Source organism: Nelumbo nucifera, chromosome 8, assembly GCF_055504915.1.
Source record: "Nelumbo nucifera cultivar China Antique chromosome 8, China Antique-T2T, whole genome shotgun sequence".
Classification (NCBI taxonomy): domain Eukaryota; kingdom Viridiplantae; phylum Streptophyta; class Magnoliopsida; order Proteales; family Nelumbonaceae; genus Nelumbo; species Nelumbo nucifera.
The window spans coordinates 6,225,982-6,251,917 of NC_142656.1; the positions used below are offsets into that span (position 1 = coordinate 6,225,982).

Below are 25,936 nucleotides of genomic sequence, written 5' to 3' on the forward strand. Positions count from 1 at the left end.
GAGCCAATGCACATCAAGAATAAAAAATAAAAAGTAAAGATTCTGGCCAATTTATCAAAAATAAGGAAAAACAAAGAAAAGAAAGATTGAGGCCAACAGAGCACACCAAGCCAAAATGATAATGCACAATATAAGTTCACTAGGTTCACCCAGAACATTGATCCATTCATTACAAAGATTCTTTAGGAGAAAATTTCTTTACATTTTCAGGTGTAAAGGTATTTATTCCTTACAAAGTAATTCCTAATAGTATAGCATCTTTCCCGGTGAAAGGGAAAAAAATTATGCATCTTCAGGATGCCAATTTGATTAGTTAGCTATTAGATCTAAATAACACCGAAGGAACTGTAGTATGAACAGAACCTCACAATGACTGCTGTATCAAAATCGTCTTTAGAGGAATTGCCTGAATGCTGAGATAAGTTTTGGTGACAACAATAAAAAGAATGCTAAGATCGAACCAAAAAACATGTTGATTGCATATTTGACTGGATCCTCAGTATCGTCTTCAGATGTGCTTGTGGTAGACATGGTTGTGGCTGAAGGTAGAGCTTCAAGCACAGCATCTGCTAAATCAGAGATGAAGGAAGAAGTACAACCCAGAGCAGGGACTCGACCCCAATTTTCAATGCCAGATTCAAGTGCCAAGTGCTTGTACTCCATATCAATCTCTTCCAGAGTCTCTATATGCTCGCTTACAAAACTGAATACCGAAATAGACAGTCCAAATGTTAAAAGAGAGCAGACTAAAATCTTCACTTGAAAGCTAAAAATCAAGAACTGGGACCTTTTGGCTATATGCCTTCTATCCAGATTTCAATTTTATCAACAATTTGTACTATACTTAGAAGCCTACCATCTTAAATACCAGAATCAATTTCAACAGGATATGAAATTACATAAACCTACCATCTTAAAACTGGTGACTTACAGAATTTAGAGCAGTTCTTTATGACAGAACGACAAAAAAATCATACCTTACAGGGACAGCCAGGAGACTTTTTACACCTTTCTGACCAAGATCAACAAGAACTTCATCGGTATAGGGCTTCAACCACTGTACAGGCCCAACTCGGCTCTGGCAATATAGAAGTGGAGAGTTATGTCATCTTAAAAACAATTTGGTATCAGATCTTAGAAAAAAGAAAAAACATAAACAAACAAGGAGTATTCAGACCAGGTTCGCTGTTAGACAGCATTTAGAAAAGGGTACAAACCCTGAAAATTAGGTTTAAATGGTAAGAAGATAGATCTTAAACCCACCTGATAAGCAAGAGTATGATCATTATTAGTTCCCCTAGATTTCAACTCTTGCATGATCAAGCTGATGCACTCCTCCATCTGATCTCTGTATGGATCTCCTGCCTCTTCAACATAGCTAACCGGCACCCCATGTGCACTGAAGAATATCATCACCTATCATTTTACTACAGAATGTGAGAAACTCATTCGCAGGAAAGGAAAAAAGAGGCAACAAACAAAAAGAAATAACAATTGCAATTGCCACTGATATATGCACCAGAAGACCATGTAATTACAATAAACTTGAAAAAGAAAAAATAATTACTTCTTCAGGCTTGGAGAAACTCTGCAGTTCCTTCTCTATTAAGTTAGCCATTGACTTGATATAACCTTCTCGTTGGTACCATGACTTTATAATAGAGACTGGGAGCCTTGACAGATAAGGGTCTTCCCTGACAAATTGCCCAATTTGAGTTGAGTCAACCAAGGTGAACCAGAATATAAATATCCCATTAAAATCTCTCAAAAAAAAGGAAGTTTTAAGACTGAAACAGGTATGCAAGTTTTCTACCTGAAGATACTTTGGAGAAGGCGAATGCTTGACCCACTTGTAGAAATGGAGAACTGAGGATAAAGTGGCAACACAACAAGCCTTGTAATGCTGTCCTTCTTGATCTGTCAACAGAAGTGCAAATATGCCTATTAATGATGATTAAGCTAATTTTTAGGTGTAAATAAATTATTCAATTGAAGAATGACTCAATATAGGACCAAAAACACCATAGATGCATGAAAAACAAGTGAAATTAGAGCCACTTTGTAGTTACACAAATACAGTAAAAATCTATAGGTAGAATGATTCAATCCAGTAGGAATAACTTATATATCAATCAAATTACAAAAAAAAAAAGAATGGCAAGACACAGTTGCTATGTAAATAAAGGTCATTGAAATGCAACCACAACTTTGGCTGAAAAAGGATAGTCTTGGACTTTGGAATTACAGTAATGAAAAGAGGAAATTCAAGTGGCTGACTAAGGACATGGAAATCCAATACAAATGGGTAAAAAGACGTGCGAACTCTTTGGCAGATGGTCTAGCTAGACAAGGGGTGAACAGACATTCTATTTTTTGGGCTGTCTTGTAATTGTTGTTCTTTTGATGCTTAATGGTTGTTCTTGGGAGCTAAGATTGTTTAGCCCCCTTGCCCTGTAATTTTCTCATATTTTTAATATTAATTAAATCCACAGTTATTGATAAAAAAAAAATGCAACCACAACTTTGTTCTACTCTGCTTAATGCTGCAGAGAATAAAAGTTCTGCTGAAGTAGCCAAAGGGATCCTAAGAATTTCAAATAAGGAGGTAGCATGTTGCAAGGAATGCTGACTGGCACAACAGTGGTGGAAGTAACTCAGCATTTTATTTCAATTTTAGCACTCATCATGGTTGATCCAAATGGGTATTATAGCAGAATTATATACTACATGAAATCAAACTCTGCAATCCCAAATTCCAATACAATAAGAAGCATAGACATGATATGAATCAGAAGAAAAGAGAACAGAATTGTTCAACACAATGTAGCAATGTTTCAATCATAATTATTCTGAGAAACTACCAAGAACATCAGGATTTACAAAGAAATTGAATGTCAAATAAATCTAAGATGATGAAGAAAACAAAGAGACCATAGAAGCTCACCTGATGAACTGCTTCCTCAGTAAAAGGATGCCAGTATCTCATCCCAACATATACATTTACAGGCATTTCCTTTTCTTCCAAAGCCATTTTCAGTGCATGTGCCTGGACAAAATTTTCAAATCAAATAAATGAACCAGAGAAGTAGAAGTGTAAAACATTTCCCTAACTGGAATATAGCCATTATTACTTATTTTTATAAGAGAAAAGGCACCAAACAACACACTTAATTATTTGCTGACAGCCTGACAGAAGGGTGTCTTACCTGCTCATCTGTTATTTTCCGCAAGGGTGAGCCACCCCCTATTGCTGCATACCCTTCTTTACTTTTTGGAGCTCTAAGAACTGAAATTAGTTGCGCCAAGGGCCGTTGAAGAAACCGGAATGGCCTGGGAAGTCGTATAATATCCTGTCACAATAAGTAGAATTGCAACATTATTCCTGAACTTCTCAACACAATAAGTTTCAGGTATATAATGAATACGTGGATAACCTACTGGATCTGCAAATAAGTTGAACAAAAATGGTTGAACATCTTGAAGCGTTTCTGGTCCCCCAAGGTTCAGAAGCAGCACCCCCACCCTTTCTGTTGCAGCATGTGAAGGAGATCCTAAAGCATGTTCCCCAAATGTGCATACTCCAGCAGAGCAAAATGTTTGACCAACTAGGCTTCTCTTCTGTACAGAAGCACCCAAATATGACCCGGAAACTCCATTCCTTCCATCAGAAAAATTACGAGATGAAATGGAAGACGCCTGGAATGAGAAATCTTGATGATCTCGCAATCCTTCAGATGAACAGCAGTTAATGGATAAGAAAGACTTGGCAGCAGGGCATGATCTGTGACAGAAATTCCATAATGATATTTCAGAAGACAGACAATAGGCCATCCAGCAGCTAAAAACATAAAGTTCCTAATTGCTAACTTGACTTGATGCAGGATGGGGGTGCAGAATGACATCGAAATTGGTATTTTCCGGAATTATACTAAGGGAAATTTTGATTTAATTAGTAGTCCAATAACAGTCATTCCACAGACCCTCCTTCTTAACCAACTACAAAACATGCAAAGGCAAAAAGCACTAATAGTACTTAGGTTATCAAATTGGAACAACGGAGTAAGTAGAAAAAAACTCCTGAGAAGGTATTAGACCCAAAATCCTTGCCGTAAGTGCACCTTACGGACTTGCTTCTGAGGGCCATCTTTGGAAGGGTATAAATTACAAATTATTAATGATTTGTTATGAGATTCTCGTAAAAAGGAAAAAAACAAAGAACAAAGCAAAGCGTCATATAAACATTAGATTTCACAAGAATCATTAGATGGTGGTGGTGGTGGTGATAAGGGTGGAAAGCTGTGGAATATATAAAAGAAGCACGATAAGTGATCAAATAAATTCCATCTACGTTGCGTATCGTAATAAGAAACGCACCCTAAGTCCTATCTATCAAATTAAGTAAATTCGATGGATAGACCATTTATTAGGATCTAAATTGTCAACTAAAATCTAGATAAATGACTTCGAAGAGGTCAGTAGATGCTTACATGGAGATATTATGATTTGCACTGCGAAGACGCGAACCAGAAACCTTCACATGGGGAGGAACAGCAGAGTTTGCAGTCGCAGCCATAGCCAGGATCCCAAAAAGAAAAATACAGAGAGAGAAACCTAAAGTGAAGAAGTGGAAAGAAAAAAAAAATGGTTAGGGTTTCGCAATTCAAGGGCTTTGGAGGAGGAAGAGGAAAGGAGGGCCGAGAGTCAAAGCATGAAATTCAGCGAAATAAAAAAGAAGGCCGCGCCACCTTCCCAATTCCCACAGAGAACGAGTTGTTTTGTTGTTCAACTGAGACTCGGCAAAGCCAACGACCGAACCAACAACCCCTAACCACTTTCCAAGAAATGGGAAAGTGGGGCCTTCCTTTCTCTCTCCAATCTCCACGTTTTCCTTTGTACCCGAAATGGTTTCTTTCACTATTCTCTCCTTCTATCGGTAAAAAACATGGCCACGTCACCCATGCAGCCATGCTATAATGTGAACTGTGAAGTTTAAGATTCTCTTAAGCGCAGGTTACGCGGTTTCGTTATTCACCGTCCAAGGAACCTTCCGCTGCGTTGTTAGCCGCGCTATTTATTACGAATGAATCGTTCCATTCTATTGCTACCTGCAAGTCGGAGATGTTTCTGATGTGCGGCTGTAGTGTTATGTGGGTAGGTTATCCGGACCGGCTACCATGTTCAGCGAGGGCCACTTGACCGATCATTGATTAGACCTGGCAATTGGGTTGGGTGGGTCGATTCGGGTTGGGTTAAGGTATTTTGGGTTGACTTTCGAGTTGAGTTGTCAAATGCTAGATCCTAACCCTAAATGTTCAGGTTAAGGTTGACCATGAGTCAATTTGAGTCATCACAAAAAATAATTGAAATTTAAAAAATTAAAGAAAAATTACATAAAAAATGTTAAAATTAAAAGAATTAAAATAAAAAACTTGAGCATTTAACAATTTAAAGAGTAAACAATAAAAAGTAAAGACTAAATAGAAAAAAATTAAAGATCAGAAACTTCTAACAATGCATAAATAATCCCAATTAGACTTGACAATCGGGTCATCGGGTTGACCCATGACCCAACCCAAAACTTTTTCAGGTTAGATCGAATCTGGTCACTTTCATATTCGGATAGCTAAATATGAGACCCTAACCCTCTTTTTTCGGGTTGGATTGAGTCGGATTCACGGATTGGGTTGATCAATAGTTTTGAAAGTATAAACATGTAATGCAAATACAAGCGTGTGATGCGGGTTATGTCACCAATCACGAATGAATGCATTTTAGTGTTTCAAAGCTTATGATACACAAAAGGACATGGTATTGCTGGAGCTTTAACCAATTAAAAAACACTCCGGATGAATACCACCTCATTGGTCACCTCATCTATGAAATTAGTTTATTGGCCTTAAACTTTTTTCTGGTATCATATGTAGCAATAAGGGCAATGATGTGTGTAAAAATATTAATTTGAATATCTTTGCACGGTTCACTGGTGAATCATGTCCTTCGCATTCTATTAATCTGTAATAGAAAGAGGAAAGAAGGAAGGTGAGGGTCTCTTCGGAGCTCACACTTACCTTAAATTCATAAAATGTATCCTTAATTTTAGGGGTTGTGTCAAGTCAATCACTGAACTTCAAAACGTGTTTTTATGGTATCTTGAACTTTCAAATTATGTCTAATAGGTCTCTATCGTTATTTAACTTTCAGTTAATATTGTCACATGACATCAGATATGCATTAAATAATTTCAAAATGGCAAAATTATCCTTATAATATTTTTTGACCATTCAACCCATTTTCGTCTGGGTGTTAAAAGAATGAAAGGGGAAGAAGGGTTATGGAATCAGGCAGGTGATCGTCTGGTTACAATTGATTGTTGAACGAAGGGTTGTGTCAAGTCAATCACCAAACTTCAAAACGCCTCTATAGTATTTTGAACTTTCAAATTGTGTCTGATAGGTTCCTATCGTTAATTGACCATCAGTCAACATCGTCACGTGACATAAGATATGCATTAAACAATTTTAAAATGGCAAAATTACCCTTTATGATATTTTTTGACCATTTTACCCATTTCGTCTAAGTGTTAAGAGAATGAAAAGAGAAGAAGGGTTATGAAATTTGATAGGTGGTCGTCTAGTTACAATTGATCCTTGAAGGAGGGATCTTGAACAGGAAAGTAGGAGCTTCAATAGTTGATTGGTGTCAGGTTTCATAACCCTTTTTCTAATACTCAGCCGAAATGGGTAAAATGGTTAGAAAAATATCATAAAGTATGGTTTTGCTATTTTGAAATTATTTAATGTGTACTTGATGTCACATGATGGTGTTGACTAACGGTCAACTAATGGTAGGGATCTATTAGAAATAATTTGAAAGTTTAATGTACTTCATAGACACGTTTTGAAGTTTGGTGACTAACTTGACACAACCCCCTAAGTTCAAGGTACTGTTCAGGAATTTCTCTTATTTTTATTTTAAATCATTAAAAACCTCATGGGTCTTTATTGTCTCTAATAAAATCCATATTTACTCTCTAATCAAACTCTCTCCAATGTAAATTAGATAGATTTTTTAGAAAAAATAAATTAAATGGATCATGTTAGGTTAAAGGCCAACCTTAACATGTCTTAGCTTGGACCCAAACTAATGTCAAAACCCAATTTCATAATTGTTAAGAAATAAGTTTAAAGCTCGATAACTAATAATGAAAAGATAATTAATCTTTTACTATTTTATACCTAAAAAATTGGAAATATATAAAAACTTTAATAAATAACAATTACTTCATTTTTTGCTTAAAAATACATATGATAACAGCAGTCCGTGCAACACACGAGTCATTGCTATTTCTTATATAATAGATTGAGAGAGACTGGATCTGCTCCTCTCACAGGGCACCTCACACCGACCCCACATGCACATCTTACCATGCATCGGAAACATCTCCCGTATTTATAAGTTATTATTCACAGGAGATGTTCCTAATGCACAGTAGATATAACTGTGAGGCGCCCGTATGAGAGGAGAAATGGAAAAAGAAAGCTGCCAACAAGGTATAGACAGAGACGCTTGTCCATCTTCACATTTGCACGTTGTTATTTGTGAGGCACAGGTGTCTCTCCCTGAATGGAAAAAAAAAAGGATAGATGGAAGAGATCAGGATGTACTAACCAATCACAAGTGATCACACCAAAGTTCTGAACATATGGGATACATATGCCAATGTGATCGGTTACATTATTACATAGTTTGCAATATAGAGCAGTGCAGTAAAAGATATAGGCTCCATTGAGAGGACCGGTTTTCATGCAGTGGTTTTTGGTTCTGTGAAGTGGAATCCACTTCATCAGCCTATAAACCATGTTTGATGAAAACCTTGAAGATCCCAAAATGATTGTTTGAATGTAAACTAAATAAATAAAACGGTTTCTTTCACTTCTCCAAAGCAGTTCAACCAGTGCTTCAGCGCTTAAAAACAAGTTCAAATCTACTGATCACAGCACATTATTGGCCATATTCATCCAACTGCATATTGGGAACATCTATTATATTTATATCACTGATATTCTTAATGTGTGGCGGAGTGAATATGGTCAGTAAATCTGGGATTCACTCAAAAACATATCCCACTTATGAGGTTATGCACATTTTAATAGAAGTCATCGAAACTTTGTTCGATTTGAAGGAAAAAAAAGGGAAGGGAAAGGAAGAGGAATATAAAAGTTTTTCCTCCTTTTCTTTCAAAAGTGCTAGGCATAGCTTAAATCTAGCAGTGTCAATGTCAAGGATGTATAAGGTGTTTAGGCAATTATATCATATGGTGACATATAAAAGCAATGACTTTCATGTTTATTGTCTTTGCAATCCTCCTTCCCTCATTCCGTATAATCCTTTACTCTCCATTCAATCAAATCCTTCGAGATATTGAGGTAATCCAATCCCGACCTATTTTTTTAGTTGTTCAGCCTTATTAATTATCCAACTATTAAACCCCCACCTTGGCCATATTATTTTACAGTATATATATATATTAGCAATAAATAATGTATAAATATGTTTTAAATATGTTATATGTATTATTTTATATTTAAAAATTGCTATTTGAAGCCAAAAAAGGGGGTTTTCACGAAAATAGAAGGGCAAGGCGCCTACGGCTCCTTGGGACACATAGATCTCAAAAAGTTGCCCAAAATATAAAAAATCACTCTAATTGGACATTAGAGTGCAAAGTTATGGCGAAAAGTTTGTACGCATTCAATATGCAACCTGCAACCTAGTCACTATGTCAAATGGGTCAATGGTCGAATCGCCCGGATCAAACAGTTCTTGACTAAGTCAACAGTTTTAACTGTCTAACAGGTCTTAACTAAAACGAATCCGAAATCCTAATCAGATATGATTCAAACGATTCGACCAACCGTATCAATAATGGGTTAAAAACATTGTTATTTTAAGAAAAAATTATAAACAAATATCATGTATTTTGAGGGGCCTCAATTATATAGGGTTGGGTCTACGGTTTGTGCCCCAATTATAGTTGGGTCGGGATTGGTTGTTGGTTGCTCTGAACCTAGACCACCTATATGTATAATTCTGTATCTATATTAGTTAGCATCATGGCCCAAAGTATTAATATACATAAACAAAAATTATACACGGTCATTTCAAATAGACATAATACTTGGATTAAAAATTAAATGAGTTTTGAGATTTGAGTCAATACATTCATATCGGGTGTATTAACCTTTAAACTGGCCAGAAGTCCAAACTCTAGATGTGATATTGTATGCCCGATAGAAGATGTATTATATCAATACTATTCACATATTATAAAAATACCCATAGTCTAATGCTTATCTGTAATGTGTGTCAATTTAAATGAATAGCCTTTTCTGACTTCTGTATACACATGTAAAAAAAAAGAAAAGAATAGGCTCATTGCCATAATTATAATTTAAAATGTATAGCTGTCAAATTTAATTGGGCCTTACTAGAACAGCCCTGATAATCCTAATTAATAATTGGGTCAAACTATGAGGTCTGGTCCGGTTCAGAACAGTTTATACACATTTATTTATTAATTATTGGTTCATGATTGGGTCGACCTTGATTTGTACCCCATCGACAACATTAATGTTCTCTTGAAAAGTCTTTATTTTATCTCTCTTACTATAAGGTCTGGTCCGCTTGTCAAAACATGGGAAGTGTGGTTTGAATCTTGTGGCGTGGGTAACCATTAATTATTAATTATAAGAATATATATAGTAATTATGAAAACTAATAATTTTTATTTTATTTTGTCCCTTCATTTTACCTTAATGGTATTTCTTGCCTGTTGTTAAAATTAATAAATTTTATTCCCATTATGATATTTTGACTTCATGTAAAATATCATAATTATTTGACTTTTGATACAAAAATGATTTGGGCACACCAACTGTTAATTTAATTTGATATGGCTACACCACATTTTTACTTCCTATAGTGTGTGCATAGAATATTGATAGAAGCATGAAGAAGACTTCATTGTATGGGGTAAGGCTGCATTGATATTGGAAACTGAACAAGATCTTATCTATCATATATTAAAATAGGTGGTATTCATAGAAAGAATGGTTATTTCGAATATTAAATAGAAGCATTATTTTTCAAACATGTGTTTATCTACACTTAAAAAAAAGTATGATCTTTAAAACATATGAGCCATGCTTGGGTAGGCTTCTATTTTTCTACTTTTAAAAATATCAAAATATAAAGTACATAAAATACTTTTATATTAGTATTTTTGCTTTGAAAACCGTTCAGGTAAAACAAATTGAAATGTATACTTTCCAAAATAAAAGTACTATTTTTTGTTTGACAAAAGCATATTCACTTATACTTCTGGTGTCGGTTTATGGTGGTTTTGTGGTCTAAGACCGACGATATTATATGACTCTAACAATGGAGAACAGAGGTAAGGTCAAGAATTTTATTGAAGGGTGGTTACACGAGACCTGCCATTTGCATAAATCGAAAGCACTATTGTACCAACAGCGTAAAGTATGAAAAATTGACTTTGTGTTTTTGGTGTTTTTAAAGTATAAAGATACGAAACCAAACTATATATCTTGTTTTTTTTTTGTATTTTTAGAAAAAATATCAAAATATTTTATAAAAATCTATCCAAACAAAGGACTAAAGATTTGGGTTTGGACTTTGGACACGTGAAGGGCTGGGCCTGGGCCTAGTTCCATGCCCCTTATAATAGGTGCCAAGCCCGGATCGGGTCCGCCCATCATCAGCTCTTATTGTTCCATGACAATTGACAACTGTCTTTGCTTTGAAAAACAAAACTTCATATCGTGGCGAACACGCTGGACACATAAAGAATGGGTCATGAAGAAGTTTGACCATTCAGACTCATAATTCAATAATAAATTTTGAAATAAAAACACAAGAACATTTACTTTTTTTTTTTTTATAGATCCAAAAGGTGCTAGGGATAGCACGACCCCCCAAGTCACAACTACAAAGAAAAGAGACCGAATCAGTCCCCCATAAAACTGCCCTTTCCATCATGTATTAGGAATATCTCTCAATGAGGACATTATTATTTTGGATATTATCATTGGGAGATGTTTTCGATACATAGCGGGGATGTGCTGTGGGAGGGGGGCTGATTTGAACTCGAAAAAGAAAAGGGGAACTTGCAAACTAAAATTTAAGAAATTTGAAAGAAAAGATTGGACTTGATGAGCTATCCGGTTAGCTGCCTGCACGGTAGACATGCCGGTACTTCAAACCAAACTTGGACTGAGTTTTCAGGGCAACTCAGTCTTCAATGATGCTCCTTATGCTCCACGGCGGTTGAGATTTATTGCGCAGACAAGAGATGGCAACTCAGTCTTTGAAGTTTAAGGCTAAATTATCGGCTTTCCAAGCAGCCCAGGCTTTGACCATAATGATAGTGGCCTCGCCCAGAAAAATAAGCCAACTTTTCCACTGCAATTTCTAGCAATGACAGCCACAGAACATTTATTCCCCTTAATGCATGATGCGTCAAAATAGCATTACTTTCAGGGCATTTCCAAACTATTGATTTTCATTCTTTGTAGTTTTTCCTTCATTTAGATGAGCATTCACCAACTCAGAAAAAGCAATTCCTGCCTTTTCAATAACCTGAGGTGGGGGAGACTCAATATTTTCAAATATCTTACGGTTTCTCTACTCTTCCAAATGGACCATAAAATAAAAACGGTTTTTCTAACTTATTTTCTTTGTTATGCGATGAAATTCTCTCCCACCACCCTTTCATACTTCCATCATCTAGGACGATCAATATTTGGATAAACCACCATCCAATTTTGATTTGAATAAGTACACAACTTGAATATATGATTGGTATCTTCAATCTCTCCACATTGAGCACAAGTGTCATCAATATTAAATCCCCCTTTTCTCGTTTTTTTAACCCCAAACTTTACTCCAGGTGGAGGGGCGATCACCTTAAATTTTATTAACCATTTTCGAAAGGAAAATTCGTAATAACAGGGGAGGACTTAGCCCACCTTGCCCCATTACCCAAGCATACATAGCTCTCCCTCACCATCTTAGGCCCACCAAAAAAATTAAGGCCTAGCAAAACCTAATTAATTCTAAGGATAGGAAAACCCAAATTATCTTCGTGAATAAGACGAGCCAAATCCCCTTTTTTCAACCTATCCCTAGTGGGGAGTCTATCTCTTAGAAGCAGCAAAAGAAAAACTTTTAGCTTTGGGGGACAATTTAGATTCCAGACTTTGGAATACCAATTAAAAGAATCAGAAAAATCTCCTCTACATTTGTTTTCTGTTGCTTTATCAAGATAAGATGGAGAAATTTCCTTTTGGCTCGAGTCTCCAAATAAGTTCATCATCTTTATTCACTGAAGGGACAAAGATAGATTATATTTTTTGCCAAGAAGATGGCATTACAACTTTTCTAAGTTTATCCTCCCTCCATACTCTTCTATCTTCATCAATAAAATCACTAACCAAGTAACCAGAAGATTAGGATTATCAATGCTATCACTACTTCTTTCTTCTGCAAGGGATTAATTTCCTGCCCACTTATCATACCAGAAGTTTATTGATTTACCATTACCTAATATCCAGCCATTTAGGACTTCTCTAGTTTGAAGAATTCCTCTCAAAGCCCAAGAAATCCCCTTTCAATACTAATAGTCTATAAATTTTTATTTTTCAAGTATTTGTATTTTACCACTATCATCCATAAATTATCCTCATTTTTTTTTTTTAAATTTTCCAACCCAATTTTGCAATATTTGCTTCATTTATCCAATGAAGCTTTTTCAAGCCGAGCCCACCCTATTTTTTTTGGGAGAAAACACTATCCCATTTCATTAGGTGGGTCGGTTTTCTTGTCATTTGAACTGTTCCACATTTTTTTTTTGAATTTATTAGTATATTTTATAACATTTCCTGGGATTCTGAGATTTCTCATAATAAACTGGGGCATCATGGAAATTGCCGAATCAATAAAAACTAATCTACCCGCAAGAGAGAGATTTTTTCCATCCCGATAATTTTGCATCAACTTTCTCCCTTAAATAGCTGAAAGTACTTTTTTTTTATGCGACTCTTCCCTGAATAATCAGAGCTACCAAATAAAATTTTGATTCCTTATCAATGGGAACTTTTAAAACCCTTGGCACATAATCTTTTGGAGTTTTTATGGAATATTTCTAGAGAAATTCACAGCTGACTTGAAAAAGTCTGGGTATTGACCCAAGGCCTCAGCAAATTTATTTAAAATCTCTTTTATTTTCAAGCAGGGATAATAGTTTTAGCGGGGAAAATAGTTTACCAAATATAAGACAATCATCTGCATACTTTTACGAGTTTGATGACGATAGTAAGAGTATAAATATAAACCAGTCTGAGGACGTCCTTTTGGGCCGGTCTATAGCATCCAACAATCCAAACCTGACCGGATCTAGGCCTCTAGACCGGGCCGATCACCACTGAAATCAAACCCATGTTTATGGTACCCGATCTAGGAGGGTTCGACCGCACTCTCGTGGTTTTTCTTTTCAGAACCGGATCAATGTATCAAGGACTAAAAGCGCGGAACCGCACACAATAAGGAGTAATGACACGGGCGCCATGACAGCGCTTCACTTTTCCACGATGACTCGTGAGATCCACCCACAAGTAATCGAATAGAATAGTCGTAGGAACTAGAGAGATTGTTGAAATAAAGTCAACCGCGGCAATTTTTTGTTTTTCATTTTGATTACTTCGTTACTCGAATCGAATCGAATCGATCAATTTTATTTTTATTCTTCTTCCAATTCCCCGTCGCAGATCCCTAGATGTAAATCTTTTTACCAGACGAAGGAAGGTCTTTTTGATTGATCGAACCATTCAAATTAAAATTGGAACTCAGGACAGGAACCTCTGATCATTTTCCTACCGAATAATGCTTCATAGGAGCTTCAAGGCCGCGAAATGGTAACCTTTATCTGCTTTTGAGATCCTATTTTAAGTTCCTCTGTTTCCCTGTAAGTTATGTATGCATGTCTGTACAAGTTCTTGTCCAAAATTTGTTAATGATTAAGGTTCTGTGGTTTTATTAAGGAATTGTAGAATTCTAGGGCTTTGTTGTTAGAGATTGATTTTATTTGTGATTTTGCACCTATTTATTGATTTCTGTTGTGTGGTGCAGCAAGACATCCTTGAAGCTTGCGGCATCTCGTTTGAAGCTTCTAAAGAATAAGAGAGATGCGCAGGTGAAGCAGTTAAAGAGAGAATTGGCCAAGCTTATTGAGTCTGGACAGGAGCAGACTGCTAGAATCCGGGTATGTCTTAAACTTTTAACTCACCACCAGCGTTTTTTATGTGTGTCTACTGGGAGACTTTTAGATTTTGGTGAGAAGTTGATCTTTGCTATCAATTATATTTCATTATTATTAGTTTTTAATTTCCTCGTTGTCTATCTTGCATCTGTTTCTTGTTTATCATATTGAATATTTCAAATGTAATTGATAAGCTGTTCTGCCTGTAATTGTGTATTCTTTGTTGGAGATGAATTATTCTGATTTGTGATTATGACGAGATGTATTCAACTTGCTTCAACATACATAATATTTTAATGGCATCTCCAGACGAAGTCTAGTGGCCAGTAAACAGGTCAGAGATCCTAAATTCCTAACTAATAAAACGTTATTTAAGAAAACATGCTAACCAGTTGGCAACCACCATTGCGTTTTGTTTGCTCCTGCTTATTTCTTTTGACGACAGATACATCCTTCATAAAATATGCTAAATGAAAATATGTAAATTGCAAAATAATTCTTTCCCAATCAGGACGGATGAATATGTTATATAGGAACCTCCCTAGGTAGTAAATAGAATTTCTAGTACATGCCTTTTTTGAATGAAAAAACAAATAAAAATAGAATATATGAGAGATGGGATGATAACCACTTCAAGGGAGCTGGACCTCCTAAAGCTCTCTACATGGAGACTTTTTTTTTTTTTTCAAGTGAATTACTTCTTCATTAATAGTTGATCACTTGCAAGACAAATATATAGACCAATTAGGAAACTAACACAACTGCATCCGAATGAGCTGGAGACAAAATTGCACACACCGGGCTGGACTACCTATCACGAGTGAACATACCAGTGTTCACTGTGGGCCCCATCTGTACTGAACACTGGCGTGTTCACTCGTGATAGGTAGCCCGGCCCGGTGTGTACAATTTTGTCTCCAGCTAATCGGGGCTCAACACAACTGACTGCTTATCTAGACATCTTACACATAATATCCCACTAATTCACTTAACCACAAACTACTAAAGAGGTTCAAAATAAGAAACTAGCTACTGGACACGTAACATCCACCCTTCTTAGGGAAGATCTTGTCTTGAAGATCTAGGCTCCACTAGGATCCCAAATTGTTCTCAACTTCTTTTTGAGAAAAGGTTAACCAGATTTCATTAAAATAAGCAGAGAGTACTTGAGCGGATGCACTACAGTAAAATAATCCGAAACAGCTAAATAAAAGATTACAAGGGGGGAAGCCTATTGCTGTACAGATTTTCTAGTCTTGCTCATTTCAGCTAATCCATCTGCAATATGATTCAGCTCCCCTGGTATCCACAGCAAGTTTGCATTTAGGTCTTCCACTGAGTCTCTTGCCTCAGCCAGATAATGACTCAACCTCCAAAGACACCCCTCCTTATCCTTCAGCCACTTAATGGTATTAGCTGAATCTCCTACAATAGATAAGTTCTGAATGCCCAATCTTTTTATTATTCTGATTCCAGTGAGAGCAGCCATCACTTCAGCTTTAGTTGAGTCAGCATAGCCAATTGGGCCACTGAAAACCTAGCAGATGTTACCCAGTTCGTCCCTCAAAATACCCCCAATCCTAGCTATACCAGGATTGCCTGCAGCACTTCCATCAAAGTTTAAAGTCATCCCTCCTTCGTTAAGAGGTACATGCGGTCTCTGGATGATTGAGGGTTGATTGGAAGAAACAAAACTGTTTGGATATTTCTGTTAAGATCATTGAGAGAGAGTCCTTGGAACAACTCTGAATTAGCAGTCCAGAGATTACAATGAAAGTAGATATCTGAGATTAACTCTTCAAGAGATCTGATTTTGTTGTCGAATAAACACTTGTTTCTTTCCTCCCAAACTCCCCACAGAACTGCATGTAGCACTGTTTGCCAGTAAACTTTACCTCTTTTGCTTAGGCCTGAACCTTGCCACTGATGAAGAAATTCCTGAATATGCTTTGGAAAAACCCAATTGTAACCAGCCAGGTTTAAGAAGTGACACCAAATCTTTTGAGTGAATTTGCAGTGGATAAGCAGATGATCAGCTGATTCACCTTCTCTAAGACATAACAAAAAGGCATGAGGAGAAATATAAGATCTTCCCAAACTTTTTTTTCTGAAGGTCATAGGTATTTATTCTCTGTAGGCATGCTTCCCATACAAAGAAACAGACTCTTGATGGAATGTGACTGCACCATATCTTCTTGAAAGGGAAAGAGGAACTTTGTTCATCTGCTGTTAGAGCCTTGAACATAGATTTGGAAGAAAAATCATCCTTTGGGTGGAGGGTCCACACTTGGGCGTCAATGGAGAGACGAGAGGTGTAGACTTCTTTAATGGTGTGAAAGAGGTCCATGAGGTCTGATATCTCTATGTCCCTTAGGGGTCTTCTGAGGTTTAGGTTCAAATTATTATCAACAGGAAGGTCAGGAAGACAAGAGGAGACAATTGAGTCTTGATCTAAAGAGAGATTGAAGAGTCTAGTGAAAGAGTATGCTAGGGTGGAGTTCCCCCACCAGAGGTCTTTCCAGAATTTTATTTTAGTACAATTTCCCACTTTATATCTAATGAAAGGAAGGAAAAAAAGAATGTGAAGAGACTATACTTTTCCAAGGATTTGAAGTCTTTACCTGGTTCAAATGAAGATTGCTATCACACCCATTTGCACTTGTTCCATATTTGCTTGAGACGACAGCTGCCCAAAGAGCATTGGACTTAATAGGGAACATCCAAAGCCATTTGCTCGAAAGAGAGGTATTTTTCTCTTTTAGATGTCCAACTCCCAATCCTCCCTCCTTCTTCGGCTTACTCACTTGGTCCCAACTTACCAAGTGGTTTCTTTTCTCCCCTCCTTCCCAAAGAAAGTTTCTTTGGATTTTCTCTAAGAGGTTTCTCACTTTAGTTGGAATTTGGAAGACCGAAAAGTAATAGATTGGTAGATTTGCTAGGGAGGCCTTTAAGAGAATGAGTCTTCTCCCTTTTGACAGTTAACATTTTTTCCAGGAAGCTAGTTTCTTTTCACACTTCTCCACCACCGGCCCCCCAAAGCTAGTTTCTCTACTTCTTAACAGTTAATAGTACGCTTCCTTCTCCATGCATTGCACTATGTTGGTATAGAGTTAAGATTAACACATGAATCATGGGGCAGATCTTGGATTCTATCCCTCTAATGATTTTTTTTTTATCAGCAACACAGAAAAAGATTCGTTAAATTAAAAAATCATGTACAACAAGAAGTTGTGGGCAGACAAGAAGTCCAAAGGAAATCCCACTGATTACAACATAATCCCAAGTATAGCCCAAAAGACAATTCCACTAATTACAACCCAGCCCCAAAGATAGCCCAAAGGAAATCCCACTAACTACAACATAGCCCAGAACATAGATTGTCTTTGAACTCCTTGCTTAGCTAGACCATCAACAATGCTGTTAGCTGATCTCCTAATCCATCTTATTTGAATCACCATGTCTTTAGAAATCTGCTTGAAGCGCCTGAGCTCATTCCTTAGCCTCCAAATTACTCCTTCTCCTTTCTTCAGCCAGTTTACAACAATTTTTGAGTCCCCTTCAATAATCAACCTGTTAATCCCCAATTCTTTAGCTTTATCAACACCATATACTGCTGCCTTCAGTTCTGAGCTCACCACATCACCATGCTGAATAGGACCTGAGAACATGTCTATCATATTTCCATTCTCTTCCTTACTACCCCCACCAATACCCGATGGGCCAGGATTTCCCAAACGGCTACCATCAAAATTTAGTTTCTTCGACCTAGCATCCAGAGGGGACCAGAATTCACTTACAATAGATCTTCTAGATGTAGTGTTTGCAATTGTGCCCCATGATCTGAAGAAGTCTTTTGTCTTAAAATCAGCAAACAGTTTTAATGCTTTCACCCAATGCGCCATCCTTAAAGTTATCACTTTAGTCACAGCTTCTTTCCTTATCACCAAAGATCCTCAGATTTCTTTCTTCCCAAATTGTCCAAGCCACTGCTGCTCTAGTGCATCTTCCCATAACTCTGCCTCTCCTTTTAGAACACCTGAAAATGTGAGAGCTAAAGAGGTCTTCCAGATTAGCAGGAGTCCAGCTGCATCCAAACAAAAAGGAAAACCACTCCTAGACATAATTAGCAAAAGGATAGGAGATTAAGAGATGAAAGACAGTCTCACCGTTCAGCTTACATAAGGAACACCAATTTGGGGACAAACACCTGTTTGGTCTTTTTCTCTGAAGCAGGCCACATGTATTAGTGGAGCCATGGAATACTTCCCAACAGAAAGCATTGACTTTAGGAGGGATGGGCCTAAACCAAATCTCCTTGACAGGGAAGGGAGAAGAGGAGGTGGCAATAAGAGAATTCAAAAAGGATTTGCAAGAGAAGGGCCTTGACTGATTTAGAACCCAAACTCTAGAATCTGAATGAGAACAGTACTCAACATGGTACTCCAAAATTTAGCTGGAATTGAACATCTTTGATAACTGAATAAAGTGCCTTCAGAACTTTCAAAGGTGTTCTTGTGATTAGAATCAGTTTTCACATCTTTGAGGACCGTGTGAAACATATCTTCCTCAATGATGGGTATATCATTGAAAGAGTAGTAAACAATAATCTCAATAGTTGATTCTTGTTATTTGGCCTCTTCTAGCATGCCAATGTCTTTTTTTTTTCATCTTCATGTGCAAGAGGATCGCATTGTAGATCAAAATTTGCACATAATAAACCAACTTTCTGGAGGGTTTCCTTTAGAATGTGAAATTATTCTTCATAGTCTTTATGTAACAGCTTAAGTCCTTCTATCTTCAAGAATTTCCTTCCATCTTTAGGATCTCAATTTCTTCATCCATCTGAACAAAGGTTAAAAACCCTTATACCTTATCAAAGGTATAAAAAAACTATTTGATACAGGCCTTTTTTGAATGAAAACAAAATAAATAAAAACAGAACAAGAATGTAATGAAAGGAGTAGCTCATGCAGTGAGATGCTGAGTGTAATGAATGTAATTGTTAATTCTGTATTGGTTCATTTAACTGAAGACTTTGGCTCTCATCTGTCCCACCCAGAATTTCCTTCTTTGTGTGGAAAACTATTTTTGGGCAGATCGATGCCTATTAAATTCAGCAAAAGAAGAGGATAAGACAACTTTTTATTTTACCTCATGTGTGTATTTTGTACTTGAAAGACAAAAAGTCTTTCAATCATCTCCTCACCAATTGTGTCATTACTAGATGACTGCAGTTTTCCTATTCATGGGCAGAGTAGGAACTTATCATTGGGTAACCTTTCCTATTCATGGGCAGAGTAGGAACTTATCATTGTATACTTTATTTAGCCGGTGGAAAGGCAAGAACTTGGCTTATGAGGCAGAGTTTACTGGACCTGTTTGGGAAGAAGGAAAAATAGGAAAAAAATTGAAAACAGGAGTGTTTCCTTTGAAGTGCTCAATGAGCAGATGACCTTTGAAGGAAATTTCATGAATCAATCCATGAAATTCGGGGCCTTTTCCCTTAGTTAATTATAGTTTAATCTCAACTCTTGTCAAAGTCATGTGAGAGGTGCATCATGAGAGATGAGGTGTATTATGTATAGAAATACTATGTATTTAGATAATATATTTATATTTGTAATTTTATATATATATATATATATACCTAGTGTAAGTGTAGATTTAAAAAGGCTATGAACCCGATTCGGTCTGTCTTAAACTGATGCTAACCCAGTTTACAAAGCAGTAATTCAGGACAAGTTGAAGGCAAAATAGGCATACAATTAAGTGACAAACATCCAGCCACCCATGCTGAGGTGGCAAGAAGATGGTAGTACAATGAGTAAATGTACACATTAAAGACAATGAGAGACAAATCAATGTATCTCTTCCCTTAATAGCACCCTTTCCTTACAATTGTGCCTAGAAAAGAGCTTGTCATCCCAACACTTGTTTGGCTAGTGTATCAGCAAAGGAATTATAACTACGCTTACACCAGCTAAAGGATACATCCATGTCCCAAGTGAACCATCTGAAATTTTTTCTTTTCATTGTTGTAGATCCACATCTTCATTTCATTACTATAGATGTGAATCTGTCATTCAAATCTGATATAAGACTGATAAAAAATAAGAAAAGTGAAAGAAAAAAGAAGGTTACAGCAGAATAGAAGAAGAGAAAGGAGAAGAGAGTTCGATGGGTTTCTCTCTCCTTTCACTAATCTTTTATTAATCTTAATAAATTATGCTAATTACAAGGCTGCCCTTTAAGTGGGCGGCCAGCAAAGCAAGAGCTTAAAAGAAATTAAAAAGAGATTAACAGGCCCATTAAGAAAGACCCATTAACTCATAAAACAGATAGAACACTACTTAAACATAAAACAAATATTAGGGCCCATTCGGCCCAGTCTCTCTACACTCCCCTCAAGCTGAGCATAGATGTCAATCATGCCTAGCTTGCTTATATAGTGTGTCAGCTTTCCTTTTGGAATACCTTTGGCTAAAACATCAGCCAACTGCTCTTCTGAAGCAATAAATGGCAATCAAACTTCCCCTGAAGTAACTTTCGCCCTTATGAAATGTTTATCAACCTCTATTTGCTTAGTTTTGTCATGTTGAACAGGATTATGTGCAATGTTGATAGCTGCCTAGTTATCATAGTAGAGCATCATTGACTTTTCATAGTCAATACCCAATTCTCCCAAAAGTGATATTCAACCACAATATTTCTGACACTCCATGTGCCATTGCCCTGTACTTTGCTTAAGTTGAGGATCTGGCAACTACAAATTGTTTCTTACTTCTCCATAAGACAATGTTCCCTGTCACCAAAGCACAATATCCTGAGGTGGATCTCCTATCATCAATACATCCGGCCTACTCAGCATTAGACTTGTTCATGGGCCGGGCCGGGCCGGGCTTGGATCAGGCTTTTACTCTGTATTAACAGATTTTTTTAAGGCCTGAGCCCGAGCCCGACCCGACCATCGGGCCTACAACTTGGGCCCGAGTCCGACCCTCATAAAAAGCCCGAAGCCCGGGCCTGGGTCCGAGCCCGAAATTTAACCCATGCTGTTACTACTACCGAAGCGGCTGAATAGAGAGAAATTATAAAGAAAAAAATAAAAAATGTATATATTAAATTATAAATATATATATTTCAATAAATATTATATTATTTATATATTTTATATAATATATAAAATACACATTATGTATTTTATAAAATACATAATGCTGAATCGGGCCGGGCCGGGCTCGGGCCTAGCTTTTTTGACAAATCCCGAGCCCGGCCTGAAACACAGTCGGGCTTACTGTGTTAGGCCCGAGGTCAGGCCCGCGGGCCTAATTACATGACCAAGCCCGATCGGGGTGCGGGCTGGGCCGGGCCATCGGGCTACCCGACCCATGAACAGGTCTACTCAACATCAGTGTATGCCTCTAGCTTCATGTGTCCATGCTTGGCAAACATAATACCTTTCCCTGGAGTGCCTTTCAAGTAGCACAAAACTCTTTCTGCAGCTGCTAAATGTGTATTTCTGGGAGAATGCATAAATTGACTAATAACACTTACTAAGGAAATATCTGGCCGAGTCCTGCAGAGATATAACAACTTCTCGATCAGTCTCTGGAACACTCCCCTATTAGTCAACAATTCACCATCAGTAGCAGAAAGCTTATGGTTTATGTTTATAGGGGTGGAAGCCGGTTTAGCACCAAGTTTACTAGTCTCTACAAGGATATCAAGAACATACTTGCGTTGAGAAATGAAGATACCATCCTTAGATTGGCAACTTCAATTCCCAAGAAGTATTTGAGATCCCCCAAATATTTTATCTCAAATTCAATGTTAAGAAATCTTTTGAGCTTAATCACTTCCTAAGTTTCATTACCCGTAACCACAATGTCATCAATATAAACAATCAGAAAAGTCACCAAAGAGTTACTTTTCTTCACAAACAAAGTATGGTCAGATTGAGTCTGTGTATAACCAAAAGAAACAATGGCAGCTTTGAATCTCTCAAACTAGGCTCTAGGGGACTGTTTGAGAGTTGAGACCATAAAGAGACTTCTTCAATTTGCACACCTTCCCTTGCATTTCCTTTCCATACACCCTTGGAGGTAAAGACATATAGACCTCTTATGTAGGTCTCCATTCAAGAAGGCATTTTTGACATCAAACTGGTGAAGGGGCCAATCAAAAGTAGCAACTAGAGACAACAAAACTCGAACTGAAGTCATTTTAGCCACAGGAGCAAAAGTCTTAAGGTAATCAATATCATACATCTGAGTGTAACCCTTAGCAACCAATTGAGTCTTAAACCTCTCAATAGTGCCATCGGAATGATATTTGATAGTGAATACCCATTTACAACCCATTGGTTCCTTCCTTTCAAGCAAATCCACAATATCCCAGGTATGGTTCTTATGCAAAGCATCTAGCTCAGTCATCATAGCATCCCTTCATTCAGGTTCGGACAAGGCTTTTGGTAGAGACCTAGGAATCACATAGGTAGAAACAGAGGCAAGAAAAGAATAATAGGTAGGGGATAGAACGTTGTAGGAAAATGTTTAGAGATACAATGTGCTAAACACTTCTGCTTGCCTTTGCAAAGGGCAATAGGAAGGTCAAGGTCTGGAAGGGGGCAGGTGGGTCAGAGGAAGGCTGACCTGTTACCTCAGTTGTGATGGGAGGTGCAAGAGGCTCTGATGAAGGAGTGAAAACAACTTGTCCATGCTTGAATCTTTGTCTTTGGTACCACCCTTGGAGAACAAGATGTGAGGAAAATATAGGTGGATGAGCTGGGGGAGGAGGGGAGCAAGAACATATGAGGTAGACACAGTGGAAGGAGAGGCAACAGAAGACTACCAAAGGAAGCAATAGAGTCAGCAAAAGTGACATCCCTAAAGACAAAGCGGGTGCCACGAATCGGATCAAAACAACAATATCCCTTCTGTGTGGAGGCATATCCTAGAAAAATGCACTTATGTGCCTTAGGCTCAAATTTGTGTCTTTGATGATTATGAACATATATATAGCAGGTGCACCCAAAAACTTAGAGAAGAAGAAAAAAGAGATCCTCATCCAGAAAGAGAAGGCTAAATGGGGTCTTGAAACCTAGAACTCGAGAAGGCATACGGTAAAAAAAGTGGTAGTAAGGACAACATCCCCCCAAAATTTAATAGGAACATGAGATGCAAAAAGGAGGCATCTAGCAACCTCAACCACATGGCGGTTCTTCCTTTCCGTTATTCCATTCCGTTGTGGAGTGTAGGAATAAGAACTCTGGTGAATAACCCCAAAGGTCTCAAAGTAGGATGAGAGGTACTTCTCAAAATATTCCTTAGCATTATCAGATCGGAATATTTTGATTCGGGTGTTAAACTGGGTAAGGATAAGTTTATGAAATTTTTGCACAATAGTTGGTAATTCATCCCGGGATCTCATGAGATAAATCCAAGTATAGCGAGAATAATCATCAATAAAGAGGATAAAATACTTGTAACCTTCCATAGTAGGCAAATGATATGGCCCCCACACATCAGAGTGCACAATATGAAAAGGAAAAATAGATATTTTATTGCTTATTGAATAAGAATGTCTACAATGCTTTGCTAGTTCACAAGACTCACAATGAAGGTAAATGACATAGCATGACTCTATCAATAGGCTTTGACAAAACAGACTCCAAAGCAACTCCATTAGATGGTTCAAGACTCCTATCAGGTCTGTCCAACAAGTATATTCCATTCACCTCTTGGCCACTTTCAATTGTCCTCTGGGATTTCAGGTCCTGAAAAACACAATGGGTAGGAAAAAAGGTTATGCTACAATTCATGGATTTAGTTAAACTACTAACAGATAAAATGTTGGTATTAAGCTTGGGGACATGAAGAACAGAGGATAAAACAAGTGTGTCAAAGGCCTTGATATCTCCTTTGCTAGAGATGGGAGCAAGAACCCATCAACAAGGGATATCTTCTCTCTAGCAGATAGGAGTTGATATGAACAAAAGAGGTTAGACAAACTGGTCATATGGTCTAATGCACCAGAGTCAATAATCCAAGGGATTTTATGATTACCTGAAATTGTAGCATGATTTGCAGAAGCACGAGTACCTGAGTGAGAACATGCGGATGATGAGGTGTTGTCTGAAGGGTTGGAAGCTGAAATAGTGGTCTCCAGGTGATTTAGTAACCTCCCATACTTTTCAAACTCTGCCTTTACTACTGCCAGCTGCGCCATAGCTGATCTTTCTTCACTTTCCTTGTTTTCAGAAGCAAATTTAGAGTGAGTTCATACAACATCCCAGCGAGAGGCGCGAGCTGCAGCCCCTCCTTGAACCTTACAAGTAAACTAGGAAAGAAAAGCAAGAATCACAACTGAGCCCAAAATAATTCTTCCCTATTTACCCATTTCTTAGCTAACACATCTGACAAAGTATTTGCTGATCTCCCCACCCACTGTACAGTGACCAACATATTCTTTGTCAACCAACTAAATTTCTTCATTTCATTCTTGTAACGCCACATAGCCTCTTCAGGATTTTTCAACCAACCCACCACCACTTTGGAATCCCCCTCGATTATTAGGTGTTGTACCCCCAGCTGGTTTGCAAATTGCACCCCTTGTACAACAGCTAAAAGTTCTGCCCTGATGGAGTCCCCAATTCCCAAGGGGCCTGAGTAGAGCAACAAAATCTCTCCCTTCTCATTTCTCAAAGCACCCCCCATTTCGGATAATCTTGGATTACCCATGCTACTTCCATCAAAGTTCAACTTTAGTGAGCCTTCGGATGGAGGAGACCAGCTTGTAATTGATTTGTTCTTTAGAGATGAACACCTCGCTACTGCTGACCAATTTCTCCAAAGGTCATTAAAGGAGAATTAATGAAAGATTTCCAAGGTCTTCAGCCAAGGTATTGCCCTATTTAACACACAGTCTTTCAAATCCTGACTGCTCCTTTCCTTTTCTTGAAACATTCTAATATTCCTTTCTTCCCAAAGAGTCCAAATCAAGGCAGCACGAGCACATCTCCACATAATTCTCCCTATTGTTGTAGGCCAATAAAAGGTAGAATGGTTGAAGAGCATGTGAACTTCTGCTGGTAGACTCCAACTACCCCCAAACAACAAAAGTAGCCAAGCCCAAAGGTCTGTAGAAAATGGACAAGATATTAATAGGTGGTAACAATCCTCACCGTGAGCTCTACAGAGGATACACCAATTAGGAGAAATACAAAGGAAAGGTCTTCTCTTTTGTAGGTTATCTAGAGTGTTTACTTTCCCATGTTATACTTCCCAACAAAACGCCATAATTTTTGGGGGAACTGGCCTGCACCAAATTTCTTTTGACGGAAAGGGTTGGTGAGTAGAAGGTTGAGAGATGGACTTAAAGAAAGAAGCACAAGTGAAGGTTCCATTGGGTCTAGGAGTCCAAACCCTCTTATCGGGCTTGGAGGGATCTAAACAAACCTGATTAAGACAACCAAGCAAAACAGAAAGAGAATCAATTTCATCAACCCCAAGTCCTCTGTGAAACCCAAAATCCCAAGTAGGATCTAAGGGTGTTCCAAAAGGTGAGACAAATTTTGAGACCACCTCTTTTTTGTACAAAGAA

At 37.6% G+C, this 25,936-nt stretch overlaps 2 protein-coding genes across 6 annotated transcripts in view; one reads left to right on the forward strand and one right to left on the reverse strand.

The window, feature by feature from the left end:
• Positions 1 to 119: 119 nt before the first annotated feature.
• FC1 (ferrochelatase 1) lies at positions 120 to 4,837 on the reverse strand. Its single transcript, XM_010263913.3, has 9 exons — positions 4,488 to 4,837; positions 3,439 to 3,781; positions 3,207 to 3,350; positions 2,945 to 3,046; positions 1,814 to 1,917; positions 1,568 to 1,694; positions 1,264 to 1,416; positions 978 to 1,078; positions 120 to 703 (listed from the first exon to the last, which is right to left on the reverse strand). Exons 1-9 carry the CDS (start codon positions 4,571 to 4,573, stop codon positions 394 to 396), a joined length of 1,470 nt encoding a protein of 489 aa, XP_010262215.1. The 5' UTR covers positions 4,574 to 4,837; the 3' UTR covers positions 120 to 393.
• Positions 4,838 to 13,625: 8,788 nt separating this feature from the next.
• LOC104600776 (uncharacterized) overlaps positions 13,626 to 25,936 on the forward strand; it is a 34,578-nt gene continuing 22,267 nt past the window's right edge. For 3 of the 5 annotated variants that reach the window (XM_088893442.1, XM_088893440.1, XM_088893441.1), the window contains exons 1-2: positions 13,626 to 13,991; positions 14,206 to 14,338. Coding sequence is in view for 3 of the 5 variants with exons in the window: in XM_088893440.1 (XP_088749566.1) it covers positions 13,960 to 13,991; positions 14,206 to 14,338 (165 nt within the window). In the remaining 2 variants the exon portion in view is untranslated. Of the gene's footprint in view, positions 13,992 to 14,204; positions 14,339 to 25,936 lie in introns of those variants that run through there. The other 2 variants (XM_010263915.3, XM_088893443.1) reach the window with 2 other exon arrangements.

What these genes read in the sequence shown, in the direction of transcription:
- FC1 (XM_010263913.3), bottom strand. Translation starts at nt 4,573, where the DNA reads ATGGCTGCGACTGCAAACTCTGCTGTTCCTCCCCATGTGAAGGTTTCT. An exon ending in CTGAGGAAGCAGTTCATCAG is followed by an intron (nt 1,918 to 2,944) that starts GTGAGCTTCTAT and finishes TTCTGTTGACAG; the next exon opens with ATCAAGAAGGACAGCATTAC. An exon ending in GTTTCTCCAAGCCTGAAGAA is followed by an intron (nt 1,417 to 1,567) that starts GTAATTATTTTT and finishes GTAAAATGATAG; the next exon opens with GTGATGATATTCTTCAGTGC.